Source organism: Rattus rattus, chromosome 14 (genome assembly GCF_011064425.1).
Source record: "Rattus rattus isolate New Zealand chromosome 14, Rrattus_CSIRO_v1, whole genome shotgun sequence".
Taxonomy (NCBI): Eukaryota; Metazoa; Chordata; class Mammalia; order Rodentia; family Muridae; genus Rattus; species Rattus rattus.
Genome location: NC_046167.1, coordinates 17672807 through 17693337, shown reverse-complemented (window position 1 = coordinate 17693337; position 20531 = coordinate 17672807). Strand labels below are relative to the sequence as shown.

Below are 20531 nucleotides of genomic sequence, written 5' to 3'. Positions count from 1 at the left end.
ACACTTTTTTGGTCTTCATACTTACTAACCTAATCTGGAAAATCCCTCAGATACGATTGGGATTTGCTTTCATGATGATTCTAAATCCCCTCAAGCCGACCAGGAGGTTAATCCTCACAAAGGCACTGCTGTGTTCAGTAGACTACAAGGAGGCTCTTTTACTAGAAAGGATGGGAAGATAAGAATCCCTTGAAATAATAGCTCCTTGCCATATTATCAACAAAATCCTCCATGAGTCCTAATGACTGCTTAGATTACTTCCCAATCTTGTTCTGCTGTTGTTTTAGAAGTAACTGGTAGGTAAAGCTACAGGGCCAGGAAACAGGGTTTCTTTTGAATTAATTTTCTAAGAACAGTAAGAGAACTCTGAACTCGTTCCCTCCCTCCAATGTGCAGTCACTGAAATACATAATAGTTTTTGAACCATCAGTGTCTCTTAAAACATGGTAAATTTCTTATTTTTGTTTCCTGTTGCTCTGATAAAATGTCCCAACTGTCCTTGTTGTGGGTTTTTATTTGTTTGTTTGGTTAGTTGAGGTTTTTTTTGGGGGGGGGTGTTGTTTTATTTGTTTTGTTTTTACCAATTGACAGACGCTAGAGTTACCTGAGAAGAGAGAACCTCAGTTGTGAAAATGCCTCCATCCCAATGACCTGTAGACAGCTTTGTAAGGCATTCTTGGGAGTGATAGGGAAGTAGCTTCTCCATGGAGCGAGCACTGGTCCTCGTGGCTTCTGCCTTAGTTTTGCCTGTAGGTTTCTTTCTTGAGTTCCTGCCTTGCCTTCTCTCACGATGACTTGGAAGAATAAGACAAAATAAACCCTTTCCTCCCCAACTTGCATTTGGTCATGGTCTTTACCACCGCTGTAGAAATGCTAAGACATTGACAAAGACACCTTATGGGAGAAAGGGTTTACTTCAGCTCAAAATTCCTGGTTACGGTCCATAAATGGGGGGCTTGAACCGGCTACATTATGGCATTTTCAGAGATTTTTTTTTAATTAATAAGTTATCATAGCTTTGAATCCATTTATGTTACTTTATTTTTTATTGCCCCAGACTAGGTAAATTTATGAAGTACAAAAGTTTATTTGGCCTAGAGTTCTAGTGATTGGACAGACTAAGTCTTAGATCCTAAGAGATACCGTGGTCTCCTCTAGACATCTGGTGAGCGGTTTCTTGTTACATAACAGCAAGGTAAAGAGTGTCACATGAGGAGATGGAGTTTGACTATCTCTTCTTGTAAGCCACAAATGCTACCAATAGGGCCCGACTCCCATGACCTCTCACATGCAATCAGCTCCCACAGGACTTACTTTAAATATCATCAACAGGGAGAAGGAAGATGGTAGGTCTCAGTGGCAGTTAGAGAAAAGCCAGCATTCTTCAGGGACATATGAAACCAGTTCCTTTCAACCAAAAGGAGACATAGCCTTGACTTCTGACAGAAGGGACATGTGGTGTCTATCAGCATATCAAAGCCCATGCTGGCCTCTGGGCTCCTTCAGTATCTTGAGTACCAATTGTAGCTGCTCCTATTGCGAATGCTAATTGTTCCCCCAAAAGCCTGCTTACTCAGAGGATCTGCACTAGCTTCTGGGAACCTGTCCCTAGATGGTTCCAATTGGTAAATAAAGATGCCAACAGCCAATCGCTGGGGAGAACAGACAGAGGCAGGATTTATTTTAGGATTCCCAGGCTTGGGACCCTGGGGAGGAGAAGAGATACCATGTCTGAGAAGAATGGAGGATAGAGAGGCGTGGCCACCGAGTGAAGAAACCGGGAGGGCATGGCCGAGAGGGCTGCCCAACTGGGTCTAGAGCAGCCAAGACAGAACATAGAATTAGTAAGTAATAACTCAGGATTAACTGCATGGAGGTCTGGCAGTGGCCCAGCCACTGTGCTGTTTCAGGCACATTAGACTATAAAGGCAGTGTGGGGGTCTTTTGTTCGGGAACATAAACCATTGAGGCAGGAAATAACCCGTGTCGGGGTTAATTTATTACTTAAATGATTATTTCAACAACCTGTTGTACATTTCAGTCTCCAGACCGGTCCCTCTCCCCAGCTACTCATCCTCCATATAACTCACTCTTCACCAATCCTGTCCTTTCTGTTGGCTTACCCTCTCTTACTAGGCTCTCGTCTCTGTCTGTTGGTATCTCCCAGTCACTGCTATTCTCTCCTGCTCCCCTTGTCCTGGCCATGGCCTGTCTGCTTCTTTTCTTCTCTGCTTTCTCTTGAATCTACAGTAAAAACCACACCATGGGAGGAATCACGTTAGCAGTTTCTTTACTGCACCCCCTTGCATATGGTAGGCTAGCACGGTGGTCCTTATTACTTGTCACACAGGAGGCACAGCAGTGAGAACTGGTCTGGATATTAAGGGTGGCTGTGTGTACTGGCTGGTTCTGTGTGTCAACTTGACGCAAGCTGGAGTTACCACAGAGAAAGGAGCCTCCCTTGAGGAAAGGCCTCCATGAGATCCAGCTGTAAGGCATCTTCTCAACTAGTGATCAAGGAGGGGAGGGCCCAGCCCATTGTGGGTAGGGCCATCCCTTGGCTGGTGGTCCTGGGTTCTACAAGAAAGCAAGCTGAGCAAGCCAGGGGAAAAAAGCCAGTGAGTAACACCCCTCCGTGGCCTCTGCATCAGCTCCTGCTTCCTGACCTGCTTGAGTTCCAGTCCTGACTTCCTTTGGTGCTGAACAGCAATGTGGAAGTATAAGCTGAATAAACCCTTTCCTCCCCAACTTGCTTCTTGGTCACGGTGTTTTGTGCAGGAATAGAACCCTGACTAAGACACTGTGTTAGTTTGAATGTAACTGCCTCATAGGCAGTGGCCCTATCAGGAGATGTGGCCTTACTGGAGGAAGTGTGTCACTTTGGCGGTGGGCTTTGAGGTCACATATGCCTGAGCTATGACCAACGTGTCACACATCTGTTTTTGCTGCCTGCAGATCAAGATGTCAAACTCCTTCTCCAGCATGGTTAGCTACGTGCCGCCATGTTTCCCACCATGATGATCTTGGACTAAACCTCTGAAACTGTAAGCCAGCCCCAGTTAGATGCCTTCCTTTATAAGAGTTGCCGTGGTCATGGTGTCTCTTCACAGGAATGACACCTCTAAGAACATCTGTGAGGGATTGTCTTGAGTGCTTAGCTGATGTCAGAAGACTCGTCTTAATTGTGGGCTGGCTACTCCCTGGGCAGGGGTCCTTGACTGGACAAAATAGGGAGAGCAAGTTGGACACTAACATGCATACATTCAATGTTGTCTTTTCCGACTGTGGTTGTAATGCGATCTTACGTTCTGAGAGATCGTAAGCTACTGTGTTTGTTCTTTCCTTTTTAAAATATAGTCCATTGAATGTCTTATATGTGGTTTGGGTTTGTTTGTTGCACATGCATGCATGTGTGCGTGTGTGTGTGTGTGTGTGTGTGTGTGTGTGTGTGTGTGTGTGTTGAGAAATGGTCTCTGAATGTAGCCCTGTCTGTCCTAGAACTCTCTATGTAGACCAGGCTGGCCTCTAACTCAGAGATTCACACGCCTCTGCCTAAGTACTGGGATTAAAGGCGTGTGCCCCTGTGCCTAGCCGTGTGTTCTTTTTATTGTTGATACATTTGTTTGTTTACATATTTATTTACAGTGTGTGTATATATACACAAATGTTCATATGCCGTGGTCCGTGTGTAGGCATCGGTTCTCTCTTTATCCTATGTGGGTCCCAGGCTCATAGGATAAAGAGAGGGTCACCAGGCTCTGTGTCAAGTCTCGTCCCTCTTGGTTGACTCAGTGTGTAGCCACGCCAAGATTCCGTGTAGACCTAGGAAACCACAATGTAGACTATGCTTTCTACCATACAGACGCTCATCTGTAAAGTGTGTGCGTGTCACAGTCAAAGGGAAGTCGAAAACACTCTGTTAATAAGCAGGGAGGGGCAGTCGTCCGGCATTTGGAGGAGGCAGCGAGTCAGTCAGTGCTGACACCTCACTTGTACCTCAGCACTAAGTGGCTTGGTCATGTCTCCTGTTCTGAGGTTCTGAGACGGTTAGAGGATTAACCAATGACTTGGGCATTTTCCACTCCTGCAGGCCCAGGGACAAGACTGGTCAGTGATAATTCTTAGCCTTTCCTCTAGGCTCTGCACGACAGTTACCTAGCAACCGCCAGGTTCTAGCCTGGATTGCTATAAAAGTATTGTTTGGCCTCCTTCTTCCTCTCTTTCCCCCTTCCCCTTCCCCCTTTTCTCTCCCCCTCCCTGTTCTCTCTCTCCCTATTTTCTCTCTCTCTTTTCTCTCTCTCTCTCTCTCTCTCTCTCTCTCTCTCTCTCTCTCTCTCTCTCTGTGTTCCTGGAAGGCCTCATCCTTTCTTTCTCTTTCCTCCTCTCCTCTCTGTCTTTCTCTGTCCCCTTCTTTCCTCTGTCTCTACTCCCTTCCCCAGACCTCCTTCCCATGTCCCAAATAAGCTCCATTTTATACTAGACCTGTCCTATACTGGGTGTGGGGAGTGGGGGTGGGAGTGACAGATGTCTCAGCATGGGCCTGCTAAGACACCCCCCCCCACTGCATTATAAAACATAGCAAGAAGAGCATCCCTGTGGTTCCTATCTCACCTGGGGTTTGCTAGGGTAGCTCAGGGGTGTGAACACAGCCTTGCAGTATCATTGTCAAGGCAGCTGGAACTCAGTCTGTGCTGTCCTGTCTGGTTTGACCTGTTTGAGTAGAAGACAAAGTCCATCCCCAACACACACAGACACCATGTACGCACACACGGTACATGTACAAACACACACACCACATATACCATATGTACCACACACACCACATACATCACACACCACACATACATCACAAACCACATACACCATGCACACATACCACATGCACATACACTGCATATACAAGCACACACACACACCACAGGCACATACCACACATAAAGACACCACCGTATGCACACACACCACACACTCACTTACATGCACACACATGTACATGCACACGCATATGCACAGTGAACTCTGAAACCAGAAGCCGGGAAAAGGAACATTTCCATCACCTAGGCTAGAGGGAAGCTTCAAGCTGCTTAACTTTGCTTGTTAAGTTTGCCTTGTTTCCCCTCATTAATCTTTTCTCACTCCTTTATCTAGTTGTTTTTATTAATTATCTAACTCAGGCCTTTCCCATCTATTTTTCACCTTTGCAATATATTCCTTATTATATATAAATATTCTTACATTAATTCTACTTTCACTATTATATATCTTTTCTGTGTGTTTGATGTTAGCTCTTCACTCTCTTATGGTCATTGGTGTTGTAGACATTATTTCAATAGTATTTTATTGTATTGTATTGTATTGTATTGTATTGTATATAAACATTGTAGAACGTATTTGCCTCTGAGCCATTGGTGTTGCTGGTGGTGCTGGAGATCAAGCCCAGCACAGAGAACATACAAGGTAGGAGGTGAGATACACTTCCATCCCACGTGAGAGAACTTACACCATCTTCCATTCATTACTTAGTCCTGCTCAAACGTAGGCAACATCTCGACATGAATAATGAAGGAGATAAAAGACCCAAGATGCGGAGGAGTGGGATTGGGGTCAGGGCTGAAGACTCAACACTGGATATAACAACAGAGAGAAGTAAGTACCACGTTGTGCTTTCTCCACACAGGAGAGGCACTGCTGTAAATCACCCGCATGCCCTTCCAAGTTACACAACACAGAGTCTACAGCAACAACCAGAGAAAATGCATATCACATGCTGCAATGCCTATAACACAACTCCTGAGCTATCAAAGAGACCACACTCATGGGAATCCTATAGTAAAAGCAGGTCAACCAATCAGATGCTACCAAGTACAGCCCAGGAAGCCAAGGGAAACCACAAGAAGTAACCCAACTAGAATTAAGCCCAACACTCACTACAAAACAAACTGGTGTTCCGAGGACCACTATTAGATAAGGTTATTCTATAAGAAGCTCTGTTAATTGTCAGTAAGCTCGATTTGTGCATACTTATGTAGCTGCGTGCCCCATACACAGGAAATACACATTCCCTTTACCATGCATGGAACCCGTCACAAAAGCTGGACTCCTGCTAGGCATCAGAGGTGGTTTCTACAGATATCAAAGACTAAGCATCACACAGACTCATTGTCTAACCACAGTGTAATGAAATCAGAAGTTAAGAACAGAGAGCAAAACCACGAACAACAATAAAACTTCACATGTTTTTTTAAAAAAGAAAGCTTTAAACTTCCAAATGAATCCATGGATCAAAGGGGGACTCAGAACTCATTCTGCAAAATACTCTGCACTGAATGGTAATGAAAATGGTAACCATGAACCCCTGCAGCACTCAGCCAGCACAGTATTCCAGGGTTGCTTACAACCCCAAAGGAAAATACGTGTTTAAAGAACAGGCATTGTCGAATTTAATATTTACCGGAGGAAGTTAAAACCAGTGGGCTAATGTTAGATGAAAACTATAAAGGAAAGATCGATTGAGGCGGGGAAAAAAAAAAACCAGCAGGGAATGTCAGCCAAATTAAAAGCTATTCATTTATGTAGATTCTGAAAATACCAGGACTAGAAGGAGCAAGAACAGAACAATGCTATGAAGAAAAGGGATGTGTAAACTACTGATCCACTGAAAACTCAAAAACGAGCAGGTTCGCGAGTTCAAGTCCAGCCTTAAGGTACATGGCAACACTTGGTCTTAGAAAGAGAGGAAGAAGCTGAAGAAAGAGAACTATACCTAATAAACCAATCATTTGGAAAAGTCAACTCATGAACCAATATATGGAATAGGTAGTAGACATTTAATGCAAACTATTTCAGAGGGCGCTTTGTCACTTTTTTTTTTTTTTTTTTTTTTTTTTTTTTTTTTTTTCGGCTGGGGACCCAACTCCAGGGCCTTGCGCCCTAGGCAAGCGCCTACCACTGAGCTAAATCCCCAACCCCCCTTGGTCACTTTTCTATTGCGAGTAGGGCCACCAAGACTTACAAAGAAAAACATTTACGCTAGCTTAGGTTTCAGAGAGTTTGAATCCATGATGGCAGAGTCATATCTTTGTCCACAGCCACGAGGCAGAGAGAGAACCTTGGGGTATCACATGAATCTTTTGACACCTCAAAGGTCGCCCCTCCTAACCCTTCCCAAACTGGAAATCCCACCCACTGGGGGACTAAGTATTCAAATATATGAGCTGATGGGAGCAGTTCTCATTTGAACCACCACAGGTCCTTAAACAATTGTTTCTAATTCCTTTTACAGAGTTATTTTAGTCTTCCTATTAAACTTGGAATGAACTGCAGAGAAAATGGCCATAGGACCCTCTTGCTTATTAAAAAAAAAACAGGGGTTGGGGATTTAGCTCAGAGGTAGAGCGCTTGCCTAGCAAGCGCAAGGCCCTGGGTTCGGTCCCCAGCTCCGGGGGAAAAAAAAAGAAAAACAAAACAAAACAAAACAAAAACCAAACCAAAACAAAACAAAACAAACCAAACCAAAACAAAAAAAACAAAAAACAAAAACAAAAACAAACAAACAAACAAAAACCAGATGTCAGAATATCAGCTACAACATTTGTACTTAGTTTTAGCCAGGTATGATAAAAACTAATATTCCGATCAATTAGAATGTATCTCAGCAGTTATGGGTGGTACACTAGTGGAATGTCTCCTGATATGACTCTCTTTAAAGGTAGAAAATGATACGGTCATGCCAATAGCAGGAAACGAATCCAAAGATGATTAAAAGAATATTCATTAAAGCCAGACACAGTGGCATATTCCTTTAATCCCAGCACTCAGGAGGCAGAGGCAGGTGGATCTCTGAGTTCTAGACCAGTCTGGTCTCCATAGTGAGTTCCAGGACAACTAGAGCTACACAGTGAGACCCTGTCAAAAATACGTGTGTGTGTGTGTGTGTGTGTGTGTGTGTGTGTGTGTGTGTGTGTGTGTGGTGTGTATGTGTGGGTGTTAAAAAAATCTTTCAAGGTGGTCATTATTAAAGAAAAGTTTCTTAAAATTAAAGGGAACATACTGAAATAACAATATTTGCAGAATGGCCTTCTGTCTGTGAGTCCTGGTGTGATTTGACCGACCCACCACTTCTGAGGCTCTGCTCTCTCAGGCCTCACCAAAGAGGCCGTTTCCACCAGGCAGGAATGTGTGACTCACCAGTAAGATCGTTTTGGAGAAAACCCTGTGCCTTCTTGGTGGTGATTACACCAAAGACAAACAGCGGGTCTAGAGGAACTAGGAGTTTGCTCTTAGAAAGAGAAACAGGCAGGGAGCTGAGGCCTGCCCTCTGTCACACAGAGCGCTTCTACAGGTCGCGTCTGGGAGTCTGTAAAGCTTCAGCTGCACAGTGAGAGGTTGGCCTTTTTCTAACTCTCCAGTCTCCTCACTGAAAACAAGCTTCGGCACTTGAAAGAGTTAACCACAACCTTACCACAGAATGTCAAGTCGATTTGAATTAAAGTGTTATCAGATTAAAACAGAAAGAGAGAGAGGGGGAAAAAAAACAGGCAGGGAAGAAACATTCCTGTTCTTTGAAAACTAAAGACAGTTTTCCCCTCAAATCTTAGAAACTGATTTCTTGGGAAGGAGCCATATTTTTGACAGAGCTCTGCTAAATTGGTAAATCCCACCCACAGTCTTCTGAAAAGACACAGAGACTTCCGAGAAGTAAGTTGTAATCATGAGGGCTAGTTTCAAATGGATATCTGTGGGATTTCCCCTGTGTTTGCAGTCCCAGCACTCAGGAGGCTGAGGGACGTGAGTACCATGAGTTCGAGGCTGGCCTACCTATATGGTGAGTCAGTTCAGGATACATAGCTGGATATATATATATATATATATATATATATATATATATATATATATACACACACACACACACACACACACACACACACACATATATATATATAAATAAACAAATACAGGCGGAGAGAAGGCCCAACAGTTAGGAGCCGTGGCCTCTCTTCCAGAGAGGCCCTGAAGTCAGTTCCCAGCGACCACATGGTGGCTCACAACTATCTGTAATGGGAGCTGAGGCCCTCTACTCTCCTCCACGCATACCTGCACATAGAACATGCACATACATAAAATAGAGAAATCGCTAAAATAAACAAACACATAAATAAAACACAATAAAACCCCAGAGAAGTAACCGTGGTGTGGGACAGCTATTTAAGATTAGAAGGGAAACAGGAAACAGAGAATTTGAGGCACCCAGGAGCAACTACGCCGAGCGCACTTATACTGTATACTATAATATGAATGTGTATTGAAATATGTGAAACCAAGGCTGGGAGATGGTTCTGTGGGTTTGCCACGCAAGCGTGAGACCCGAGTTCACTTCCCTGTTACTCCATAAACTCGGTTTGGCTGTGCATGCTCAAACCCTGTCGTGGGAGGATACGGGGGCGGAGACAGACAGACCCCCTGTGCTCGCTGACTATCCAGCCTAGGTTATCTGAGGAGTGGGACGGCCTGCTCAGCATCTGCAGCTAAAAACTGCCTCAGAGAAGCAGCCTCTGAGGAGACGTGAGAAAGGGAAAGTGATGCCTGAGACCAGACAGGGAAACTAGAAGTGAGCCCTCAAGGGCGCCTCCCCTCAGGGGTACCAGCGGGACGCCTGAACAGAGGGCCCTTTTATTCTGAAGAGACCTCTTTAAAAGTCTGGTTTACTTTCCTTCAAATAAGGAGTTTTCTCTTTACTAAGGTTCTTTTTTTTCTTTTGTTCTAAATCAAGCTCTGAACAGAGGTGTTACTACCACAAGGACAGGAAGCACATACCACGCTGATACTCAGCTGAGTGACGGGCTTGGCAGGGAAAGCCACCGCAGCCTGCCCACAGTCAGCAAGTGTCAAACATACAACCCAGTGTCAAGTCACTGGCCCCAAAACTCCCTGGAAACTCTCAGGGTGCTGGGCAGGAAGAGGTTGACGTCAGCGTACAAGTCGGGGACTTCAAAAGAAACTTTTAGAAACGTTTCTTTTGCCATTACCCGTAACAGGATGAACTGACCTTTTCCCTGGGGACATGGGCCTGTTTGATTTTAGGGCTACTTTCACTTACATATATACATCGTGGGTTTTTTTTTTAAAAATATATTATTTTATTATGTATTACTGTTATAGTTTATTAATACATCTTTAAAGCACTGCTTTATTTTTTATTTTTATTTTATTTTATTTTTGGCTTTATACACTATAGTAAGAACTGGGGGCCCAGCTCAGAGGTAAAGCGCTGCTCATCTATCATGAATTGAACCCTGGGCTCAATCCTCCACATCACCATGGAAAACAAGAACGAGAGACTAGTGTGATTAATTCACTTTGTAATCCCGGCACCCTGGGGGATGCTGAGGAAGGAAGATAATGCACCTAAGGCCATCCTGGACTGTGTGGGAAGTTCAAGGTCAGCCTCAATTAGAGTCCTTATCTAGCTTAGCGTAGTAAGGTCCTGAGTTAGACCCTTAGAACTATAGGAGATGAAAAAGAAAAAGAGGGGGGTGGGGATTTAGCTCAGTGGTAGAGCGCTTGCCTAGGAAGCGCAAGGCCCTGGGTTCAGTCCCCAACTCCGAAAAAAAGAACCAAAAAAAAAAGAAAAAGAGGGAGGGCAGGGGAAGGGAGGGAAGGGAAAGTAGGGAAGGGGAAAGAGGGCAGGGGAAGGGAGGGGAAGGGGAAGGGAGGGGAGGGGAAGGGAGGGAAGGAGAAGGCAAGGGAAGAGAAGAAAACTCACTAATGGTGTGAATTGGATTAATGAGGTTCCTTCCCTCCTGCCCTCCCCCCCTCCCCTTTTTCCTTTCTTCCTTGAAGAGGTTGTAGACGTTGAGGACCGGAGGGAACATCACATGAACTCAGACATGGAGTAGTTGGCCTGTAAGTCATGCCGCTAAGATTCCTGAGACCGTGGCGACGGTCAGCTCCTGCAGGACTCCAAATATATCCTGCCCGAAATGTCCCTGCAAGGTATTTCTTGAGGCAAACGAAGCACACAGCCTCTGTGCAAATTGTTCTAAATTCAAAATGGAAAGTGTTGGATTCTAATAATTCCAGCTATTCACGCTGACAGAACAGTGCTCTGAGCCCTTCTCTCTCTTCTAAAGGCACGTGTAGTGGGAGGCCTTCCTAGCTTACAGAGTGGTGGACCGTGGCCTAGGTGTCCACCAGCTCTGGATCCTTCCTTGAATCTCAGCCCTTGGCTTGGGTGGCAGGAGCCCAGGCTGTATTTCTTTCCTCTTGAACAATAAGACTCTAGAGGCCAAGAGTTAGGTCTTCCTCATCTCCACCTCTCCCACCTTGTGAGAAGTTGCTCAACAGATCGTGGACAAATCGATGAGAAGACAATTCATCAAAGAAGCAGACAGAAGAAACAGGAAGTCCTGCCACAAGGGTCAGATGTCCCTTACCACAGCTCCTCTCACCTGTCACATATACTTGTGAGCGGCTTCTTAGTCTGCCCTCAGAAGCACATATCCATCTTGGTCTGTTGTTTTTATTACTGAGAGCACACGCACACGAACCGATTTCTGAGGGAGGTATCTATTTTGGTCCCACACAGAAAACAGTGGGTGACCCTGTGGGCAGAGATGGCAATTCCTGAATGAGGTGTGGTGACTCACGACCAAAGGTGCTCAGAATTTCCTTTGCTTTGCCAGCTGCCAGCACGCACTCGACTGCAGTGGCTTCTTTGAAACGCTATCAGATGCGAGGAAAACACCCCAGGCTACTCTTTGAAGGTAGCAGACAGATTCGGAGAATACAGGATCTAAGACTATAAGGGTTCTGAGGAGCTCCTACCAGACTGAGAGAGAGGCACACACTTGAATTCCAGACACATGCAGGTGAGACCAGAGGGATCAGGAGTTTGGGGCTGGCCTCATTCACATCATGAATGTCTAAGCTACCCTGGGCTACATAAGACCATGTTTCAGAAAGGAGGGGGGGAAAAAGAGGCTGAGGCTATGCTGGAGTGTACCATCCTGAGAGAGCAGGAGGACTCATGTTTGGATCTCTACATCCAGGTAAAAATCAGAGCAGAATGATATGTTTGTAGCCCCAGCAGTGGGGCTGGGGAAGTCAGGACCGCTACAGCTTTCTGAGCAGGCTGTCTAGCTGAATTGGTGAGCTCCAGGTTCAGTGAGAGACTCTGTCTCAACAAAGATAAGATGAAGAGATAAAAGAAGATGGAATATGAACTCTGACCTCCACACACGTGTATAAACATGCATGTGCACACACACACACACACACACACACACACACACACACACGAGATTCAATAGATAGGGCATTCCGGCTGCTGTATAAGGTGGCCATGGGTCAGGATGGTAAGCTTAGCTTCTAGAGACTTCCTAGTCGTGTTACACCAGCTACAGATTTAACTGACCAAATACTCCGTGGGTCAACTACAAAGTGGAGATAACAAGAACTGCTTTTTATTTTTGTTTTATTTCCAGGGCTCACCATGTGGCCCTAACTGGCTTGGAAACTCTCTGGGTCTGTGGTTCTCAATCTGTGGGTCACCTAAGGCAATCAGGAAATTCAGATATTTACATCACAATTCATAAAAGTAGCAAAATTACAGCTATGAGGTAGCAACAAAGATGATTTTATGGTTGGGGGTCACTACAGCGGGAGGAACTGTTTTAGAGGGCCACAGCGTTAGGCGGGTTGAGAACAGTGCTCTGTGTAGAGGAGGCTGGCACAAAACTTAGAAAGCTGCTGCCTTGTTTTGCTAAGTGTTGAACATAAATGCATAGGCCACAGTGCCCAACACAACCACCTTGTTTTGAATTTTGAAAATTGAATAGAAAGACACTGATTTAACACAATACCAGGAGATTGCACATAGACTGTGAGCATAAGCTCTTGTTATCATCCCTGTTTAAAATGCTTCCTCTAGAATGGGAGGGAGACCTCAGCAGGTAAGAGCATTTGTTGCTCTTGCAGAGGACCCAGTCCCACACCCACATAGTGGCTCACAACCTTCCATAATTCCAGTTTCAGGGGATCCAATGCCTTTTTCTGGCCTCATTGAACATCAAGCATACCCAGAGTACACCACACACACACACACACACACACACACACACACACACACAAACACCAAAATACACGCATGCACACACTCACGCATGAAAAAATAACTTAAAAACTTTTAAATAAATAAATATAACAGTGCTTCTTTCGGGTGAAACCATTTACCATTGGTAGCCTGTTGTGTTAGTCTAAGCCTCCTGCATGTGGGATGCCTGGCGCTACCTTAAGAGTTGCTGGTCTGAGCCTAGTGAACTGGCAGGGTAGAAGTAGGCTGTCCTGTTAGAAGCCATGGGATTCTGGCCTTGTGGTATGAGGCTGACAGGGCTGCATCAGAGTTAAAAGCATGGATATAGGGGTAGAAAAAAACTAAAAATTCTTTGACTATATCCAGAGTGTCATGTGGTAGTGGCAATAGTACTCAGTAACCCACCATGTCAAAGAAATCTACTAGAAACAACTGATGCCTGTAGGCGCTGGAGGATTTAAGAAGGATGAGGAACATGCAAAGTCTTATGTCTGAGCAAAAATGTTGTTGTTGTTGTTATTATTGCACATGTCCATGTGTGTGTGTGTGTGTGTGTGTGTGTGTGTGTGTGTGTGTGTGCGCGCACCATCCATCTATCCTCTTGAGATAGTTTCCCATCATCTTTGAGCTCACCTATTTGGCTGGTAGACCAGTAAGCCCCAGCAATCTGCTCATCTCTGCTTTCCTAGCAATGGGATTACAAACAGGTGCCACCATGGTCAGCTGTTTTATGTGAGAAAAGCATTAATTTTTATCAGAGAAACACTATGCAATATATATATATATACACATACATACATACATACATACATACATACATATATACATATATATACATATGAATATGACAGATATAGTTCATCGGCTTGGTTGTTCTGTTCAGCTCCCCAGTCTTCAGTTGACCGCAAATGGATAACAGTCTGTGTGCACAGCTTCAGCAGAATCCTCACAATATTCAATAACATCCTCTGTTATTCTTAAGCACCCTTCAAGCTAGGTTCTCCAACAGCCCTTCTCAGAGCATCTTCCTCAATTATCCAGGCAGTAGGCTGCTCTCTATATTCTGACCACTTATGATGTTCATAGACTGTGCAACCTTTGACCAATATTTGATCTTCCCTGGAGTTGCTTCCCATTTTAGTCATAAGCTCTGTGTGGATATGTAGTGTGCACTTTTTGTTGTTACAGGATCCAATATGAGAACTGGGTCCATGCACTGACAACGCAACTCTCATATTGGATCCTGTTTGAACTAGAATTTCAAGCTGCCAAATCCCTCTCCAAACAGAATGCTTTATAGTGAAATCTCCAGGGGTCTTGTAAAGTTTGAGAAGTGCTCCTCTGCTCTCAAAGAGTAAAAATGAAGCAAAGGAACTAGACCAACATGGGAACCATTTGCCTTCCTCTTCCTCCTCCCCTTCTCCCTTCCCCTCTTCCTTCTCTCCTTGTTTATTCTTTTAAAATAGTCTCACTGTGAAGCTCTGTGCTGGCCTCAAACTCACAATCCTCCTGTGCCAATCTCCCAAGTGCCAGGGTCACAGCTGTGCATACCGTGCCTGGCTGTAGGATTGGGTTACTCCATTAATTTACTTCTCTACAGTAGTCGTTGGGTTTCACTCCTCACCGCATCGTCATTGTTTGGAGGGACATAAAAACAATGTCATTTGGTATGTCTGGTTCTTCTCCCCTGAGTCTGACTTCACTAGTCTGAAGAAGTCCCAGCCATCGATTTAACAGGCATTCCAGATGCACATTGTAATTGCAGCTGGCCTTGGGAAACATGGTTCCACAGAGATTCCCCCGTGAGACCTGTGTTTTCTCATTGATGAAGGCAAGGCCCAGGATGACCATAAAGTCAAGTAGCCAAAAACAATTTGAGCAACATTAGAGTAGAAAGCACCCAACATCTTCAGAGATCACTAAATGGTTGTTTTCCCTGCAAATGGGTGATTTCCTTGACAATGTGATGGAGATTCTGGAAAAGAACGCAATGTTGACTCATTGGCAGATGTCAGCTTTCCCTTGGCAGTCTTCCTGTTCAGAATCACACAGCAGATGCTTAATCTTCATGTTGGAGAACAAGGGCTGTACCTTTTTCCATCCCTATAATTCTAATGCATGAGTAGATGGCTGCATGGATAGAGAAATATCACTTCTGAGAATCAGGATAAAGGCATAGGAGAGATACTGTAATCAAGTCATCAAGAGGCCTGGGTTTACCAGGCGGGAATGGTACATGCCTTTCAGTCCAGCACTTGGGAAACAGAGATAGGTGGATCTCTGAGGTGGTGGCCAGCCTGGTCTACAGGGTGAGTTCCAGGATTGCCAGGAAAACAACAACAACAAAAGCAGCAGCAACAACAGAGAAGCCTGAGTTCAAGTCCAGGATTTATTTGAAACCCATTTAAAGAGAAAGGGCTTATAGCATCTTTAAAAGGAATCATTCTCATTTAGGTATGTGTCCATATGTACATGCAAGCCAGAAGAGGTCACTGGATCCAAATAGGCAGTTGTAAGACTCCCAGCATGAGTACTAGGAACCAACCTCCACAAAAGTAGTATGCACTGTTAACCACAGAGGCATCTCAGGTCTGGGATTTATAACTTTTTGAAATAATGCATTGAATAAAGGCTCTCTTTTTTTTCCTCAAAAGGAATGGCTTGAGATAAAGAGAAGAAAGAGACAGATTCCCATTCCTTTTGCAAAGCATGGATGTGGTTTGACGGAAGAAATCCTCATAGCAAGCAAACTAGCAGAGAAGCCTTCACCAAAACACAGTGGTGTTTTTACCCTACACCCACAACTCGAGCAGTTCAGAATTAGTGATCATGCTGTAGTGCAGAGCACTGCACTCTCGAGAGTGGGAAAATAACCTAGAGCCCAGCTATCAGGCTTTGGTCTGCTGATACTGGGTGACCTTTCAGTCCACATGGTACGGGCCATGTCTTTGGTTGGGAATGTTTCTTGTTTCCAAAAGTACTCCAGCATAAAAACAAAAAGGATTGTGTGTGTGTGTGTGTGTGTGTGTGTGTGTGTGTGTGTGTGTGTGTGTGTGTGCGCACATGCACAAGTCTTTTTTTTTTTTTTTTTTTTTTTTTTTTTAGTATTTCCAGAATTCCTATAATGATGGAATTGGATGGGGATTTCAAGATACCTGCAACAACCTTCTCCTGTTGGAGAGAGAAATTAGCCAAAAGCTGTGGCTTGCTAGGTCTTGCCTTTGGTTTTTTCTAACACCATTAGGTTTCTTGTTCCATACTACTCTTTAAAAGTTTATTTGCCTCCTATCTCTGTCTCTCACTGACCACCGGTGGCATGCTGTATTTCTGGAGGGAATTCAATCTTATCTGTAAAATGTATGGCTGTCATCGGACAATAAGGAAAACAGAGTTAACATGAACAGCCACTGCGTTGGGGTGCAGCCTAGCCTCGGGGCTCTCATTGCTACCACAGGAATGGTTTCCACAAAAAAAAATTGCTCTGGAGTTCTCAAAGTTATTGAGCGTGTGTGTGTGTGTGTGTGTGTGTGTGTGTGTGTGTGTGTGTGTGTGTGTGTGTGTGTGTTTCAGGGCTGGGGAGATGGCTCAGTAGGGAAGTGCTTGCTGTGTAAGTATGAGGAGATCTCAGTTCTGAACCCTAGCACCCACATAAATCAGTATGCAGCTGGAGAGACAGCTGGGAGGTTAAGAACACTTGTTGCTTTGGCAGAGGACCCAGGTTCGCTCCCCAGCACCCACATGTGAGTTGAAAACTATCTGTAGTTCCAGTCTGAGGTGATCCAATGCCCTCTTTTGACCTTTGAGGGTACCAGGCAGGCATGTGGTGCATATGTATATGTGTGTATATACGTATGTGTATGTGTATGTGCATGTGCATGTATATATGTAGGCAAAACACTGATACATCATATATATAATATATATATATATATATAATATATATTCTTTTGCATACCTTTAGTATCAGCCTAGGAAAGCAGAAATGGGCAGATTCGTGAAACTCTGACCGTCAGCCAGCTTAGCCTAACCATGTAGTCCCCTAGACCAGCAAGAAACTCTTATCTCTAGACAATGACAATAAAAACTCCAAACAATAAGAAAACCAACTCATGTGAATGGCACCTGAAGGATTAATACCAAAGTTGACTTTTGGTCTCCACACACATTCACCTGCACACGCACTCACACATGTGTTCATGCATGAACACAGAAATCCTTGCCTTTGGGAGGGACCGAGTGACCAAGGTGTTGAACAGGAGAAGCTGTTCTTTCAGAGCCTGGCCAGATGACACGCGCGTGGATGAAATATGAATCATTGTTTTTTCAATGTTGAAAGCTAAATGGAGCCCAGACATGGGGTTACAGATCCAGCCGCCTATTTAAGACCCTTAGAAACAAATGTCATGTCTGCCTTGGGAATCCCCAGTGCTTAGCAAAACCCCGTATCTCCAAGGTCTAATTCGGATGACGAGCAAAGCCACAGTGGCTACAACACTGTGAAGAGCCTGAAGGAAGCCCTGTGAAGTGTGCATCTTAAAACAGAGCCAAAGATGGGAAATTCTAGTGTGGGAAGTAGCCTTTACCAGAACGGATAATTAGACGAGCCTATCGCCTCGATGTGTTTCCACACCGTTTTGTCTTTTGACCCTAGAGGGATAAGGATTTGATTACAGAATTCCTAGAATGAACACCGATCAGGAGGCGGCTCAGAATTTCCACGGTTCTGAGAAAGGTGACCGGTTGGCTGCTGCTGTGTTGACAACATCGGGGAGAATTCCCTTCTAACCACATCCCAAGACCCAGTGATACCGAGACTAAAAACACCCGGGTTGACTAATACATCCCTTGTACTACATCACAACTGCAAGTGGCTTTGGAAACTTTCAGAACTAAAATCTGCCGTATGAATCAGCTAGAAATCGCAGCAGTTGACAGTCTGTCTTGCTTCATGAAAGTCCTCTTGCCCCCAAGGAGTAGAAAGACTTGTTTATTTATTTTTTTTTAGACTTTCTTAAAATTTAGTATTTATTTATTTTTATATGTATAGGTGTTTGGCCCACATCTATGTCTGTTTGCCATTGTGTGGTGTCTGTGGAGGTCAGAAGAGGTGGTCAGATCTCCTGGAACTGAAGTTACAGATGGCGCAGAGCCACCATGCTGTTGGGTCCTGGGGTCCTTTGTAAGAGTAAGGAGTGCTCTAAACCAATAATGAGCCATCTCTGAGCCCCATTAATTGCTTAAACTGGATCCTTTCTGGAGAATAAAACAAGGGTGAGATGAGATTATCTCTTGCCCTGGGGTAGATTCTGAGCTACTTGCTGACCTCAACAAGCTGGGCCATTTCTTTCTCTTTCCCACTGGGAACCAAGTTCTTTATCCAATAGCCCACATTCAGAGAATATACTTATGGACTCCTCAGTCATTTCTATGTCTTTATCCAGGTGCCTTCTCATCTAAAAATCTTCTCTTATCAAAATTTGCCAGTCTCCAGGGCTCCTTGGACACACTATGTCCCAGAGGCCTTCTCTGACAGCCCCACACCCCTATAGTTCTAGGCACACTCCCACCTGTTTAACTGTCATTTCTCCATGTACATATTCCCAAGAAGTCATGGAGAGACGTTTTTCAAAACCAAGTAAAGGAGCCCTATAAAAGTCAACCACAGTTCATAAGACAAATTTAATTGAAAGGCTTTCCTCAGAGACAGAATAACTTTACATAACTGTAAGCACTTGTTTGTTCTGACTTGGACTGCCCTGGCAAAGACACTGTTGAGGGAAAGATGCTGTTGAAGGAGAAATCACATTAAAGGCTTTCTAAAATTATAAACATCTTAACTCCAAAGCCAAGGTACTCCTAAGGGGCCCAACACACTATGATCATTTGCCCCCAAGTCAGCAACCAAGCTTTAGGTATAGGTCATAATTTTCCTCTTCTCAATATGTTTTTTGCTGGAGTCATTTAAGAATAAATTCCTAGAAATTAAGAATATGAAATTGTAGGCTTTCCAAAAAATATATATTCAGCCCAGTGTGGAGGTATGCACAGAAGCAGGTGGATCTTTATGAATTTGAGGCCAAACCAGTTTACATGACATATTCCAGGCAACCCAAAACCACATAGTAAGATTCTCCTATCTATCTATCCATCTATCTATCTATCTATCTATCTATCTATCTATCTATCTATCTATCCATCCATCCATCCATCCATCCATCCATCCATCCATCCATCCATCTATCTATCTATCCATCCATCCATCCATCCATCCATCCATCCATCTATCTATCTATCTATCTATCTATCTATCTATCTATCTATCTATCATCTATCTAATCTACTTATCTATTATATCTATCTACCTCTATATCTATTATCCATTATCTAATAGACCTGAAATATATATATTTTCACAAACCTATTCCTCTTTCTGGATTAGCAAGAAAAAACAGTATTAGGAAATTTATTCTCAATTAAGGAGAGTTGTTTGATGTCTGAGATGGGATGGTTTTATTTCTTAAAATAATACCTGACAAGGTCCTCCGGGATAGAATTCACAATTTACATACTTGTCCACATGTACACACACAGAAGCTACACCCAGAGGAGCAAAGGAAAGCCATGCTCTGAAAATGAGTATATTTATATCCTGTATAAAATGACATTTACAAGAAACTTCCCAAGACAGCAAAACCAAACCATCCCTGGGGATGAAACTTAAACAGGACTATGAATGAAAAACCCCTTCCTGCTATTTTAAGAATGGTTGATAGATTAGGGACCACTGAGGCACAAAAAGAGGTCCTGCTGGACCACAGATAAGAGGTAGAGCCCATGATTCAGAGTTTTCCACCTCATTGCTCCCTCTGGTTGTATAGCTGAGGAGATGTAGACTTACCAAGACTCCATTAGTCTTCCCAAGATTCCCAGGGCAGCCCCTGGCCTCTTACCTGCCCAACAACCGGGTACTATGGTGAATGAGAGAAACCCCAACATCAGCAAGCGTGGCTCCATCTCCCTGGCACGTGGGATCAGGATGCAGGAAGGAACTGGATGAAATTCTCTGCAGAATGTTGGGTCAGCCCCTTTTCTGCATCCTCCTGGGAGAATGCCAGAACAAGGGCTCGGTCCTCTCAGGCTGTCATCTTGGCTTTTATACAATGTCAATGACAGTCAGGACTTGTTCTATTTAAGCATTAGGCTGATCGGCTCAGCAGGAAGTTGTGCCTACTCTGTTCTGTGATCTCATATAGGAAGTGTTTTTTGATGACAATATAGTTTGCGGTAATTTTTCAAACTAGCTCTTTTTTTTTTTTTTCTTTTTTCAAGTTTAATTACTGGGAGGTGTGGGCAGTGTTTGGTGAGAAGGATCGGGCTCTACTTATGAGTACTTCTCTGTGCTTTGCCTGTACAAGGGAAGGGGGGATTCCCTACCGTGGCA

At 44.1% G+C, this 20531-nt stretch overlaps 1 protein-coding gene across 1 annotated transcript in view; it reads right to left on the bottom strand.

Moving 5' to 3' along the window:
• Window positions 1–20144, bottom strand: part of Il2ra (interleukin 2 receptor subunit alpha) — a 43482-nt gene extending 23338 nt beyond the window's left edge. Inside the window, exon 1 of the mRNA XM_032884646.1 lies at window positions 20041–20144. Coding sequence (XP_032740537.1) covers window positions 20041–20104 — 64 coding nt within the window. The 5' untranslated portion in view covers window positions 20105–20144. The remainder of the gene's footprint in view (window positions 1–20040) is intronic.
• Between the last annotated feature and the right edge of the window lie 387 nt (window positions 20145–20531).